This window comes from Mesoplodon densirostris, chromosome 7 (assembly GCF_025265405.1).
Source record: "Mesoplodon densirostris isolate mMesDen1 chromosome 7, mMesDen1 primary haplotype, whole genome shotgun sequence".
In the NCBI taxonomy this organism is placed as follows: domain Eukaryota; kingdom Metazoa; phylum Chordata; class Mammalia; order Artiodactyla; family Ziphiidae; genus Mesoplodon; species Mesoplodon densirostris.
Genome location: NC_082667.1, coordinates 58933046 through 58947709, shown reverse-complemented (window position 1 = coordinate 58947709; position 14664 = coordinate 58933046). Strand labels below are relative to the sequence as shown.

Genomic DNA, 14664 nt, shown 5'->3' with positions numbered 1-14664 from the left:
AGCCTCTCTTCCCTCAAGCCCTGGCCTTTCCCCTCCTCTGGCAGGAGCTGTGCTGCTGGGAACCTCGGCTTCAGGAATGTGAGGGCCCGACTCTCAGGGCAGGGAGGCCCTTGGGAGGTGTGTTCTCTAGTGTCTCTTGCTGGTTGTACAAGTGTCCCTTTTTCAAAACCTTGGTGGCCACCCAGGCTCTAATAGAAGAATCCTGCAAGTTAGGTATTTTAATTCCACTTTCAGTTAGGAACTGAGGAGCGGAGGTGGGATCCCCCCCCAGGGCTGTGTGACTCAGTGCATTCCCTGCCATTGGCCCCTGGCGTGGAGTGTTTGCGATGGGCCAGGCCCTGCAGGGAGCATTTGGTGGGCTTTGCCTCATGGGCTGGGTCCGTCTCCCAGGGGGAGCCTGTGTCCTCTGGCCAGAGGGGCTGAACCATCAGGCACGGCTTCCCTTCTGAACCTCCTTTGTCCTCAACTGCCTCTGTCCCCCACCTTCTTTAGAATTAGCTCTGGGCTTTTTTGTTTTGTTTTGTTTTTTGTTTTGGCCATGCTGCACGGCATGCGGGATCTTAGTTGCTCAACCAGGGATCAAACCTGTGCCGCCTGCAGTGGAAGAGTGGAGTGTTAACCACCGGACCGCCAGAGAAGTCCCTAGAATTAACTCATTAATTGCAATGGTTTCCTGCCTAGATGGGGGTGGGTCCCAAAGCAGGGACTGGGGCTACTTATCTTGGTTCTCTGTGCAGCCTGGTACAGGGATGGCCCAGGGCCAGAGGGGTCCAGGGAGGACCAGTTGACCAAGGGACCCCACTTGCTGAGGTGGGGAAATGGGCAACAAGATCTGAGATGCCTACAGTGTTCTTTGGTGGAGGGCCTCAAATGCCACAGCTGTACTTAATCTAGCGAGAGTGGGGACTGGTTGGTGTTTTCAAGTTGAGAAATGACACCATCAGACCTGTGTTTGGATCAGGCTGGTGCAGGTGTCAAGGATGGACTGGAGGCTCAGAGACAAGTGAGGTTGAAGGGATGGTGCAGCAAGAGGTGTTGGAGCCTGAACTTGGTCAAGAGCAGTGGCCAAGGGTGAAGCTGGAGCCTATTCCAGAGGCTGTCCTGAGCCCCCCACGGGAGGGTGGAGTGGATGGGGGGCGTGGACTCAGGTGGGGAGGGCTCTAGACTTTCACTGGTCAGGTGGGGGCAGGGCAGGGGGGAGGCCACAGTGGTGGGCACAGGCAGGGGCCCTGAGGCCGGTGCTCCTTAACCTCCTTCCCCCTTTACTCCAGCCTCCTGAATTGGTACCCAGGGAGCCCTAGCAGCCAGCAGAGCTTTCCCACTGGCAGAGGTGAAGCGCAGAGCAGACCCTCCTTCCTGTGCTCTGCTGGGGCACGTGAGGGATGGGGCATTTCAGCCTGCACGCCCAGAGTCGTGGTGCCCCATTAACGTCGGCTGAGTGCTTCCTGCACCAGGCACCGTGCTGAGGGCTTTACAGGCATTGACTAATTCACCCCCTTTATAAGGCATACAAGGTAGTTGCTATGATTGTCCTCATAAACAAGGGCCCTGGGGCTTTGGGGGCTTCCGCTAATTGTAAGGCTAATGGGATGGAGCTGGGATTAGAGCCCAGGTCTGTCTAGTACCTGTTCCTGTTCCACCACCCAGAGTCTTAGACTTCAGGGAGAGCTCAGGATCCCTGAGCTGCTTGTTTACAGAGTGGATTCTTGGCCCTCTGCCCCGGAGATTCAGGTCTGAGCTGGGGCCTGGGAATCTGCATTAGAAACAAGTTCTCTGTGGTGGCTCTGAAGCAGGGATCAGAAGCCCCTTTTCTGAGATACACTGCCTGACTCCACCCTCCTGGCAAAGCCTCTACTGCATCCCTGCTGAGGAAGCTGCCTGAGCAGAGCTGGGGTGGCCCCCCTTCTCAGGAGAGGGGGGCCTCATGGGGAAAGGGCTTTATGCTCTGGGGGAATCCTGGGGACTCTGGGTCAGACTAAGGAGAAAGCCACCTCTTTATCTATGGGGATTTGCAAAATCACAGCAGAGGCAGCCAGCAGGGCAAGGGGGAAGTGAGTCCTGGGTGAGTGACACAGGAGCTGGGGTGGAGTCCCAGCCCCGCCACAGTGCCCTCATCAGGGCTGCCGTTCCCTCATCTTGACTCAACCTCTACCGGCTCTGTCCTGCTATGGTTAGCGACCCCTGACGGCTCCTGGCTGCTATCCGTAGGCTGCTGCGAGGGGAGAACTTGGAGGAGGAAGGTGGGGTGGAGAGTGGGGTCTTACCTGTGAGTCCGGCCGAAGTGGGGGAAGCATAGGGTCTCTTTAAGGCTCCTCAGGGCTCCATCCCAGGAGGTGGCAGCAGGGACCTGATCACCCCTGTCATTTGCTGTCGTCCCTGCAGCCTCTGGCTCGGCACCTGTCTTTATACACTCTGGCTGACCTGAAACCTTATCCTGGAGAAGCTAGTTGACAGCCTGGTCACTTGACCAGAGGCGGCTGGTGAGGGGCAGGGAGGTGAGGGGGAAGGTCGGAGTTCCAGATCTGCTTCAGCTCCCTTGACTTGGAGTTCTTTAAATTAGCCCTTTCCAGCTGATGAAAGAAGAGCTCCCTCGGGTGATGAGGTTATATATGGGGTGGGGGGTTTGGACTTGTCACTTTCGAGAGTCCAAAGGTCAAGGCTTCCATGATAGGCTGGGCAGGGCTCTCCTGGGCCTCCTCTTAATAGTAACAGTGATGATAACTCACTTCTTGGTGCCTACCACGTGCTAGAAACTTTACATACATTATTTCTATCTCTTCACAACACTATGAGGTAGGTACAATTAGGAGTCTAAGTTTTTTTTTTTAAAGCTTTATTGAGATATAATTCCCATACCATACAATTTACCTATATAAGTGGTACAATTCAACGGTTTTTAGTGTATTCACAGTTATGCAACCATCAGTTTTAGAACACTTTCATTACCCTCCCCAATATTCCCGAACACATCCACAGTGTCACTTCCTTTCTCCCCTCCCCACAACCCCAGGCAATCACTAATCTACTTTGTCTCTATAGATTTGCTGATTCTGAACATTTTGTATAAATAGAACCACACAATATGTGACCTTTTGTGACTGGCCTCTTTGACTTAGCACAGTGTTTTCCGAGTTCATCCATGTTGGAGCATGTGTCAGCACTTCATTCCTTTCTATGGCTGAGGATCCATGCATTTTAATGCTTAGGTTACAGAGGGGAAAACAAAGTCTTAGGGAGGGACAGTGACTCACCCAGGTCGCAGTACGTGGCAGGGCCTGACTTCCAGGCTGCAAACTGTAATGTACTTTGGCCATCTGCTGTTGACCACTGTTCTTTATGACACTTGGGGGCTTCAGCATGGACACCCCTGAAGCCAAAGGGCTCTGGGGAGGGTGTGAGGGGTGGGGCGGGAAGGGTCCCTCGCAGCAGCCGCTGAGGCCCTGTTGGTAGACACGGAGGGTAAGGGGTGGGCGAATCTGAACCTGGGATCCAGGTGACTGAGGAAAGAGGAGGGAGGGGGAGGGGGCAGGGGAGGAGAGAAGAAGAGAGGTGGGAAGGGAAGGGAGGTGACTGGGTGGGGCAGAGGGGCAGGCAGAGGCCACTTCTAGACCTGGGCGCAGAGCCACGGCCACGGTCACAAGTCCAGACACTCAAGTGCAAAGGTCCTCCTCTTTGGAGCAGTCCCTGCGCCAATGTCAGCAGAACAGGCAGTTGGGTTAGTCCTACGAAGGGAAGGGGCTGCTAGGGCTGCTGAGGTGGGGAGCGTTCTGGAAGTAGGTTCTTGGCTCCAGCTGAAAATGGCAGTCTGGAGGTGGTGGGTGAATTGCAGCCGGGAGGTGGGGAGGGGTAAATAGTCGGAACCCAAACAAGGGGGCAGTGGGCCCTGGAGAGACCCAGAGGGAGGGCAGCTTAGCTCATGTGGGCCTGGGAGCTCTTCGAGGGCAGGGCCAGGTCTGTCTGCTTTGGCTCCGTGTCCCCAGAATCCAGTCTGTGCTAGAAGTTCCAAAGCTGGCTGCCATGGGCTGAGATCAGCCAACCTCTGGGTGATCAGAAGCACCCATTTTCAGGGCTCTGTGGAGGGAGTGCTGAAAGGGAAGTAGGGAGACGCTGGCTAGTTCTGTTGGTGGTGGTGGAACAAACATGTACCTCATGCCCTTACCCGGTGCTGCATGCTTGGCAGGACGTTTCTCGTCTGAGCTGTTACTGCAAAATAGATCCAACTTCTGGGGAGAAGACACTGGTAAATAACACACTCTGTAAGTGTAGGGGGAGGTTTTCAAACCCTCAGGGTGCCTCTGTGTTATCAGAGGCCGCCCTCAGCCTGGGTAGGAGTCATGCATGTCCTTATCCTAACTCGACCCCATCAAGTTATTTACAGGAGCTGGAGCAGGATTGGGAAGGGATATTCTTCACCTGAGGCTTAACCCCTCAGGCCTGGGCCCTTAGCTTCTCTGTGGCCTCAAGGGAGGCAGAGACCTGTGCCTTGAAAGCTCCTGGCAGACAGGCGGCTGGTGAGCTGAGAGGGAGACACTGGGGAGGAGGTGAGCTGGCAGGCCGAAGGTTAGGGGGCCGAGACAAACAGATGAAGGGGGACATGCTGGTCTGAGTGCACTTGACCGATGAGGAGGGCACCCTGCATCACCCTGTACCCTCTGGGGCATGTCCTGCCTCACAGTTAGTGGTGAGCCTGCCTATCTACCGACTTGCTCTGGGTCAGTGGGGGAGGGGTGGGTGGGGCAGACATTTCCTACGCTTCCATTAAGTGCCAATTGCTGGCAAAGCACTTTCACAAACGCTCCTCATCTCATTTAATCTTCTCAACAACCCAGTGAAGCTGGGCTTGTTATCTTGCTTTACAGATGAGGCAACAGAGGCTCAGATAGAGGCTCGGGCAGTCAAGCCGGAGGCGTGGCCCGCATGCCCTGCTGGTTCCTCCCTGGTCTCACCCCCAGACTTAGCTCTTCAAGGAAGCCTTCTCTGACTGCTCCAGCCCACGTGGTTTCCTCCATGAACTCCCCGAATTCAAAGCACTTAACTGGCTGTATCCTGGGCACAGAAGCCTTGTGACACGTCTGGAGGTGTCTTGTGTGATCTGCTTCCTAAGTACGTGAACAGAGGCAAGTCACTTAACTTCATTGAGCTTCAGTTTAACTATAAGATGGGAATCATAAGATGTGGGTTATAGAGTTGTTCTGAGGACTGAGATGACCTATGCTTGGGGGTGGAAAGCAGGGCCCTCCATGTAGTTCCCTCCCAGCCACTCTGCACATTTCTGCCCCCTTCTAATGCTCCCCACAGGCCCTTTCTATGGTAGCTGCTCGAATGTTTGGAGTCTGACAGTCTAAGCCAGAGCTATGTACTCATCCCAGAGAGATGGGGCATTCTGAGCGGGCCTGTGCCATGAGCCCCATTACTGTGCTGATAGATCTGAGGTACCAGCAAAGGAAATACTAGGTGTCACCCTAATCTGGATCAACCTAATCTTTGGAGGAGTCAGAAGTCTCATGGTGACCCTGGACCCCCCGTTCCAGATGAGCTTCTCCAAGGGATTGTATGGTCTCAAAGCTTTCTCTCTGGCTGTCAGAGCACAGGCAAATTTCTGACACTGCAGTCCAGTGGCCAACCCGGGAAACAGTTGTGCACAGAATACAAATACCAATATGATTTTATTCAAACACAGGCAGGAACAATGACCTTCAGAGCTGGGTAAAAACAATAAGTTAAAAGCATGGTTAGAGTTTCAGACAATCAGATAAAAAGTTTGAAGGAGGTAATTTCCCCCTCCTCTCCTACTGATTATTTCAACACAGCATAAAAATAATTTTATCTATAAAATACCCTTGTCCCCAAGCAAATGAACTGGAGGTCGGCCCTATGATTTCCCTGGCTATGCAGATGCACAAAATCTCCACCCACCCTCCCCAACCCTCTTAAGGCAAAAGGGCCTATCATATTCAGGCAGAGAGTAGGCTCATGTCAGCAGGAGGCTCTGGTCAAGGACATTGGGAGGAGTTTCCCAGCCGAAAGATGCCCGCTTGGGTCCCTTGGTCAAAAGACGGGTGGGCCACTTGGGCACTGGAATCCACCATTTCTAGCCTTTGCCTCACCATCAGAGGAGGAAGCTGAAGTCCTGGCAGGTGGACACTGGGCTGGTCTGTGACGCTCCTCTAGTCTGGGCTGACTGGTGTCCAGGGACAAGGCTGGTGGTGGTTTCAGGGCTTTCACAGCCCTGAGGAAAGCCAGACAAAGCTGAGGGTGAGTGGGTAGGTGGTCCTTCTCTCAGTCTCTTGGGCTGCATTAGTCTTTCTGGGAGTATCGGGAAGAAAATATCCGTGCAATCCTGCGAGTTTCTTCCTCAGACAGGCTGGGAGGCAGCGAGTTAGGTCTGGGACGACAAGGCCTTTGGGACAGGGCTCCCCTGGTGGTCTCGCTCTTGCCCTGGAGAGGAGGAGGTCAGCTAGGTTAGCACTGCGCACATGGCACTGCCTAAAGATGACTTTGACTCTTCTTGTCTTTTGGTCCTTTGGCTAATACTGGTATAGAGCTGACTGATTTACAAAGCACTTTACATACGTGAGTGTGTTTAACCCTCACCTCGACCCCACAGGTTGGTACATGGTTCCCATGTCATGGATGAGGCAACTAAAGTTCAGGTGAAATAACCTCAAGGTCCCACAGCTCGGAGTAGCAGACCTAAGATGTAAACCCCTGTTCAGATTCCTTCTGTGCCTCTGGAGAAGGAGGGGCAGTCTCCTCCAGGACATCCCTTCTCTTGCTGCATGTGTCTAGACAAGTCATTTGTCCTCGAAGTGTGACTGTCCTGTGTGTGACCCTGACAGGGAGAAGATGCTGGTGAAAAATACGCGCTCTCCGTATGGCCCTGGGGAGTTCCTGGAGCTTCCAGGTGACATGAAGCACACACCCACAGCTCTGCTACCAAACATCTCCCTGTCTTGGGCTGACTGGGTATCACGAATTTCCCCTTTAAGGTGCATGCATTTGGGTTATGACATTGTGGTCCTCTGGACTCCTCTATGACTCACCCATTTGCTCCTCCAACCCTTTTGTTTGCTTGTTTCTGTGCTTACTCTGTGCCAGGTTCCTGCCCCGAAGGAGCTCAAAGGATACAGGAAAGCCACCCCAGGCAGATGGCTGACAGCAAGGCCCCAGGGAAGAGGTGGAGGCCTGACAGAGGAAGAGGTAGTGCTGAAAGGACATGGGAGTTCCCCCGACAGGCAAGCTTGGCTGACTCCGCAGCGTGCAGCCTGTCCCCAAATACTGAAAGCACACGCACCACTCCCTAGGCCCCAAGAATCAGCTTGGCGGAGACCCCAGAGATTAAGACTACTTCCCTGCCCCTTAGTAATTCTGCTAATGGGAAACTGAGGCCCATTGCTTGTGGGAGTAGATTTGCTTGTGGGATCAGTAATATTCAGTAATTCCTTCTTTCCTTTACTTCTTTAACCTTCTTACTGCCTACTGTGAGAGGGAGATAGAGATGAACAGTTCTCGATCTCCATAGCTCAGAGTTCAGCTGGGGAGACAGAGAGAGCTATTCAAAGAATTAGAATAGCAGCCAGGAAGTGATAGGGGGAATGGAAGTCAGGCAACCTTGAGGGTCCCTGCCAATCTGGAATTCTAAATGCCAAGGGAGTGCACACAACCTGACAAGCTCTCAGCACTGACAGCCCATAGGCAGGTTCTCTTTGCTGGAGAACCAAGAGCAAAGCGGAGCTAGGGGCTGGACATGCCCAGCAGAGGTGAGTACATACAGCTCCCCATCTTCCAGGAACGCCTAGGCTAAAAGGGGAGAAAGGAAACCCACCCTGTGCTGGTGTTTATAGTTCTTCCTTTCAAAACATGGGAGGCACCTGCACCCCATAATGCCTCAGGCTGGGGAGGACAGCCACCCAGCCGCTGCCTGAGGCCCTCTCCCTCCAGACTGGATGCTCCTGCAGGGCATGGCCTGTCTCTGATGCTTGTGACTCCCACTGAGACAGGTCCACGATGGGAGCTTGGTAGCTGATAGACCAGTGAATGGGTCAAGCCACGGTGACCAGAGGCTTAAATTAATTGGGGAGGAGACTGCCTCTTGCAGCAAATATCTCATTCAGTCATTCTTTCATTCATTCCAGAAGTAGTGATTGCTCAAGCTAGAGGGGAGACGAATGCTGACCTACCCAGCAATCCCAAAGAGGAAGCTTAGAGCCCGGGAGCACAGAGAAAGAGCAATTCATGACAGCTGGGAAGGACAGGGCGGCTTCATGCAGAGGTGGGATCGGAGACGCGCAGGGTTTCAGCAGAGCTGTGTGTGGGGTGAGGTCACTGCACTGGGGGGCAGCGTGAGCACACGCCTGCACCTGCTAGCTGGGCTGACATCTGTGAACCAGTCACAGCCAACCTCCCAGTACCCACACTGGGCCCAGCCACCTAGGGGGCCTTATCTGCATGGCCCAGGGACAGGAGGGGGTTTGGCGCTGGGTACTGGGCAGGGCAGAGCTGTGGAAGGTCAGCAGCATGTGGCTTTTGTTGACCTCAAAAGGGTCTAAAAACCATCTTGACTAGTAGTAAAGTCTCTTTCTTCGTCAGGGTTGCTATCCCGAGACATACAGCCTTGGTGGGGCTGGGCAGAGGTGTAGCTGCCCACGCAGGGACACCCCTCCATGTACCCACCACTCCTCTGAAAATACTCCCATGCTCCTGCTGGAGCTCTGGGGGCACCAGCAAACTGTCACCATAGCTTATGGTTTGAGGAGCCTCAGCCTTCCTGGGGAGGCAGGAGGAGCCCACATGAAAGCAGGACCATCAGACTGAGGGGCTGGAGGGGCCTTGGAGTCTGGACAGTGGGTGTCATACGTGGGGTGAAGTCCCTGGAAGGGTACTTTCCAGAAGATGGACTTGAAACAACATGAAGGTGGAATCTGAACAAAGAATATGAGAGAGGATGTTCCAGGTAGAGACTAGCTTGAGCAAAGGTGCGGAGAAGGAATTTATTTGCTGGGAAAGCCAAGGGGATGGGACTGGCTGACTGCAGGTATGGAGAGCAGAAGACAGACCCAGCAAGGGAGGGCCTCAAGTTCCTGAATGTCTGGGGAGGAACTGACCATATTCCTCTTGGACTTTCCAATGATCTGGGGGCGTGGGGCTGACCCCTGTCCTGGGGTGAAGGACAGAACTGGCTTTACTGTGGTCTGGGTGTTAAGCCTGGCAGTACATGAGGGGCTCTGGTTGATTGTCCCATTAAATCCATCCAGCTCTCCTATTAACTTCTCCCACTTCCAAATATGGGGAACTGCTCTTTTCTGGGCACCTGGACACCCAGGCTTCTCGGCCTATTGTTTGAGACAGATGTCTCAAAGGAGCCTTCAATATCAAAGGCAGAACTCCACCAGGGAGAAAATACAGCATCAGGGGAGGAGTAAGAAGCAGTGGTGGCAGGAAAATATGGGGCTTCCAGGGGTTCCTCACACCAAGAGGCTAACCCTGGTGGGGGAGCGCTTCTAGTCCTGGCTCTGCCACTTCTTAGCCAAGTGGCTTTGGGCAAGTCACTTCCTCTCTGGGCCTTGGTTTCCTCATCTGAAAGCAGATCAGGATGAGCAGGTAATACAGGAGGCGGTGCTCTGTAACCCAGGGACTTAGCCCGGCCCGCGGCTCCCTCTTTGGCCAGCTCCGTGTGATAGCATCTTCTCCAAACGCTCTCTTAGGAGGCCCCAGCCCTCTTCTTTGGCCTCGAAATGTGAGCTGATTCAAGCCACTGTGTTCTGGGCTCCCTCCATCTAGTCCCCAGAAGGATATCCCTACATAGGCCACATGTTTCCAGGAGGGTGGTAGGTGCAGGCACCCCCATTTACCCCTGCTTCTGGGTGTCCCTGGGACTTTCTCAGAGGGGAGGCAGTGGGGTGGAGTGGAAGGAACACTGGTCTGTGGCCCAGCCCAACTGCCCCACTTGCTTGAGGCCAAGACACGTTGTCTTTCTGGGTCTCAGTATCTTCATTACCAAGTGGAGCTGAGAACTTGTTTGCCTCCTTGCCCCAGGTCTACCGTGAAGCTGAAATACAATTCAGATGTGACCAAGGCTCTGGCCAGATACAAAAGCACAGGGGCTAAATAAGCTGGAGACACCAGCTGCGGAGAGCAAAATGAAGCCCTGCTGTTCTGAGACCTCACTTCAGCTGGAGTGGAAGTGGGGTACAGCACCCCCAAAGGGATGCCCAGGGCTAGGCCAGGACTGGCCATGCTCTCCCCCTACCATTGCCCCCCACCCATTGAGCCCCTGGGCCTGGCATCAGGACTGAAGTTTTGTTTTTTTCCCCAGAGCAGATCCCTTACAATGACATAAACACTGCCTCAGGGGCTGGAAGCAAAACTTTCCAAAGAGCTGAAAACAGAAGGTAAACAGCCGGCTGGTTCTGGCTGGCTAGGATAGGGCTGCCAACAGATTGTTGCTTCGGAGATGAGTGAGGCTCAGTAGAGCCGCCTGCCTTGTTCAACTTTCATCTCCTCGGCTGGCTGCCTTCCCCTGTCGTGGCTCCCAGAGTCCTCTCCAAAGGCTGGGACTAGGACTTCCCTGTGCTAAAGAGAGTAGCAGACTCAGCAGCTGCAACTAGGAGCAGGGGGGAAGCGAGGACAAGACACGCAGACCAGGGGCCCGGCCTTGAGAGGCCAATCCTAAATCTGACCACCTAGCCCAGCCGCAGTGTGGCTGGGCTCCACGCTCTGAGCTCACCCTCCACTCCTGCCTTAGAGTTCTGGTCATGTGGTTCTCACTACCTACATGCTGCCTCTGTTCCTCCCCACCCCCCGATGCCTCCCTTTCCTTCCTCCGAGAAGGCTTCCCTGACAACCAGCCTGTTCTGCAGGGCCTGGGTCGCCCCCCAGCCTGGGCCTCAGTCTCCCAGTCTGCACGGTGAAGACGCCAGACTAGATTGAGACTCTTCAACCTCGGAACCCACTCCCTGCCAGTGAGAGGGAAGGGTTAAAGTGACACTCTTGGAATTCCTGGCTCCTCCCAGACTCTGGCCTCAGCGCTCAGGCCACTTGAGCCTAGCAGCTGCCCAGCAGACCCATAGGCCCTTTCCCTCGCGGTGCCGGCCAAACTGCATCTGGGCCAAGGTGGGAACCAGCCAATTCTGGCTGCTACCCCTGACTTCTGTACACCCTTGGCCAGAGAGCTCATCTCCTCAAAGCTTTGTGTGGCCTTAATCAGAAGCTCTTTGACCTTTGGGACTCCTGGGGCTCTGCAGAGGGCTAGGGACTTGGTAGCTAAAAGAGGTGACGTAACAGGTCAGGGCTTCTTGCCCCAAGATGGGCAGCTCAGCCATCAGGCCTGGACCACAGGCTGAGAAGAGGACACCAGGCTCAGGAACTTCTCTTGGACTCCAACCACCTGGTCTGGTGATTTTGTGGAGGACTGGGCTCCTCTACCAAGACTGTGTTTCTCTTAGATGGCTCTGGGCTTGGGGAAGGGAAACCAAGGGACAGAAGAATTCTTTGGGCTCCTGGGAGAAAAGCAGCAGCCTCAGGCCTCAAAGGCAGGCAGGCCACGGACTTCTGAGGCTAGGGCTCTACCACCCTTAGGTGGGGGCAGTGGGTCATCCTGGGCCTCTAACTCAGGGTCTGAACTGAGCACACGATCAACTGCTAGGGCCCTGAGCAATGCTCTCCATCCTTCTGGGGCTGCCCTGTGGGGTCTAACTTCCCGGGTCTCTGCGGCTCCCTGCGCCTGGTGCTAAGCTTTTGATGATGTCTCTATCCCTTAGCATTTTTTTCCTACTAGTTCCCCCAGAATGTAACAGCACAAGAGGGGAAGTTGTCTCAATAATAATGATGATAAAAATAACAATAGTTAACATTCATATAGTTCCCACTATGTCATGTGCTAAAAACTGCTCTAAGCACTTAACATCTTACTCAGTTAACCCTACACAAGCTCTAGGAGGCAGGTACTGTTTCACCCATTTTTCAGATAAAGGAACTGAAGCACAGAAAAGGTAGGTAACTTGCACTAGGTTACACAGCTAGAAAGTGGCAAAACTGAGCTCTGAACTTAGGCTATCTGGATTCAGAGGCCATGTGCCTAACCTCTATACAAAACTGCCTGGTAGGAGAGAAGAGGGACGTATAGCCACAAATTACGTCCGTGTTGCCTCCTCAGACCTTGCTCAGCACCTCAGACCTTGCTCAGCACCTCAGAAGGCCAGCAGCAGAGCCAGGGCAAGAAACCAGGTTTGGGCTTCCCTGGTGGCGCAGTGGTTAAGAATCCACCTGCCAATGCAGGGGACACAGGTTCAAGCCCCGGTCCGGGAAGATCCCACATGCCACGGAGCAACTAAGCCCGTGCGCCACAACTACTGAGCCTGCGTGCCACAACTACTGAAGCCCGTGCGCCTAGAGCCTGTGCTCTGCAATGAGAGAAGCCACTGCAAAGAGAAGCCCACGCACCATAACCAGAGGGGCCCCCACTCGGCGCAGCTAGAGAAAGCCCGCGCGCAGCAACGAAGACCGAACGCAGCCATAAAAAAAAAAAAAAAAAAAAAAAAAAAAAAAAAAAAAAAGAAACCAGGTTTGCTGACTCAGCTCCCCAGCTGCCTGGAGCGCCTCGATCCCGATGATGTCTGAAACACTGTGGTCTGGCCAAGTGGAGGTGAGAACTCTAAGGTGGGGGGGTGGGCGGGTTGGACAACTCAAGGCTTTCAAGGGGACACTCGTGCCTGGCCTTGTTGCCGACCTCCTGCCTCCTACACACACTCCTCATGAACAGCAGCATCTGGCCCCAGGCCTGTGGTTAGTCCAGGAGCTTGGATGACAGGTTGATTCTTGCTCTTTACTTCTGATTCCTATCCTGACTGCTTTGGTCCAGGCTGATCTCTGCCCAGCTCTGACCTCCTCTCTAGCACATACTGTTTGTACTTCCCAGTTACCACATTCTGTTGATTCTCTGAGAGGTTTCTTTTCTCCAAATCCACAGCCTTCAAAGCCTTTCCTTCATCTTTGCTGAATTCTACTCATGCCACCCTACATGGCTCTGTCTTCCTTTCCCTGTATGCATTCTCTTTGTTTTGTTTTACTTAAGTATTAATATAGGCTAATGTCATTTGAGAAAGTTAGTGAGTGGTTTGGTGGCCAGTGCCTCGTAAGGAACTGTGACCTCCCTGAAGAGGGTCCATGGCACCACGTGTAGCACTTTAAGCACGACGGGCGCTTGGTGGAGTTGGTGGAACTTACATATAAAGCTTAGTCCCCTGGGGAACTTTGAGCTTTGGCGGGGGAAGGGACCACAGCTCCTTCTCTGTCTACTTCTGCACCTAGCTCAGGACTATGGTTTTGTAATTTGCTGAAAGATATACATTTCAAGTTTGAGGCCCAAACTACTTTCCTACTCTCTGGCCTGCCTGTCCTCAGACCCACCTCGGGCCCTCCTAGTCATCGATGGAAAGTTACTGGAGGGTTCTGAGTGGAGAAGTCACATGATTTATTTGATGATTTACTTAACATCTTAAAAACTTAACAGGATACTGTATGGGGAATGGGGGCAAGGGTAGAAGCAGAAAGGCAAGTTAGGAGGCTCCTGCAACAATCTAGGCGAGAGATGATAGTTTAGACCAGGTAATGGTGGGAGTGGTGAGCAGTGGATGGATCTGAATTTAGAGGTAGAGCTGCCAGAATTTCCTGGTGGATTGGAAATCAAGGCATCAGAGAGGATTCCAAGGGTTTTGGCAGGAACAAGTAGACTAGAAGGATAGAATATCTATTAACTGAGATGGGGAAGACCGAGGAACGGCAGCTGGACGTATGAGCCTAGAGTTAGAGGAGAGGCCTGGGCTGAGATGATCATTATGAGTCTTCGGCATATACAGGGGATTTAAAGCCTGAGATGAGAAAGGATCATCTAGAAAGTAAGTGTAAATAGAGAAGTCTAAGGACCACACCCTGGTCACCCCTATTAACAAGCAGGGGAAATGAAGGAGAACCAGCAAAGGCGGCTGAGCAGGAGCTGTCAACAAGGGAAGAAGAGGACCAAGAAGCACTGATGCCTTAGAAACAAGTGAAGAAAATGTTTACAGGAGAGAGCGCAACTGTGTCACATGCTGCTGAGAGATCAAAGAAACTGGGCACTCAGTTAATAACTGGTTTAGGAATATGGAGGGTTTTTTTTGGATTTTGACAACCTTGAAGAGTCCCTCCCTCCTCCGGTGGTAGAGTGGGGGTAAGAGATTACAGTCGCCAATCACACTGGCTGCAGTATGGAGACGCATGGTGGTGGGCAAGTGTGGTTGTGAGTAAGTGTAGTTAGAAACAGCTATGGGGGAGACGACTGGGGCTAGATAATGGTGAGAAGTGAGTGGATTCAAAGGTATTTAGGGGACAGAATTCACAGGCCTTGGTGATGGGGGGTTGTGGGGGATAAAGGTGTAGGAGGAGGGGAAGACGACACACATGCTCTGGCAGGAGTAACTACATGACCGTGGTCGTGTTTACTGAGATAAGGAATGCCGGCGGTAGAGGGGGTGTGCACAGGAAGATGACAAGCTCAAGGTCTGGATGTGCTGAACTGTTTGTAACATCAAGTAAAGACTTCTAGGATGTAGGGCCTCCCTGGTGGCGCAAGTGGTTGAGGGTCCGCCTGCCGATGCAGGGGATGCGGGTTCGTGCCCCGGTCTGGGA

The 14664-nt window shown here is 53.3% G+C and overlaps 1 protein-coding gene across 1 annotated transcript in view; it reads right to left on the bottom strand.

The window, feature by feature from the left end:
- Nucleotides 1-2858: 2858 nt before the first annotated feature.
- The window catches only part of C2CD3 (C2 domain containing 3 centriole elongation regulator), a 130947-nt gene continuing 119141 nt past the window's right edge, over nt 2859-14664 (bottom strand). Inside the window, exon 33 of the mRNA XM_060103271.1 lies at nt 2859-6438. Coding sequence (XP_059959254.1) covers nt 6298-6438 — 141 coding nt within the window. The 3' untranslated portion in view covers nt 2859-6297. The remainder of the gene's footprint in view (nt 6439-14664) is intronic.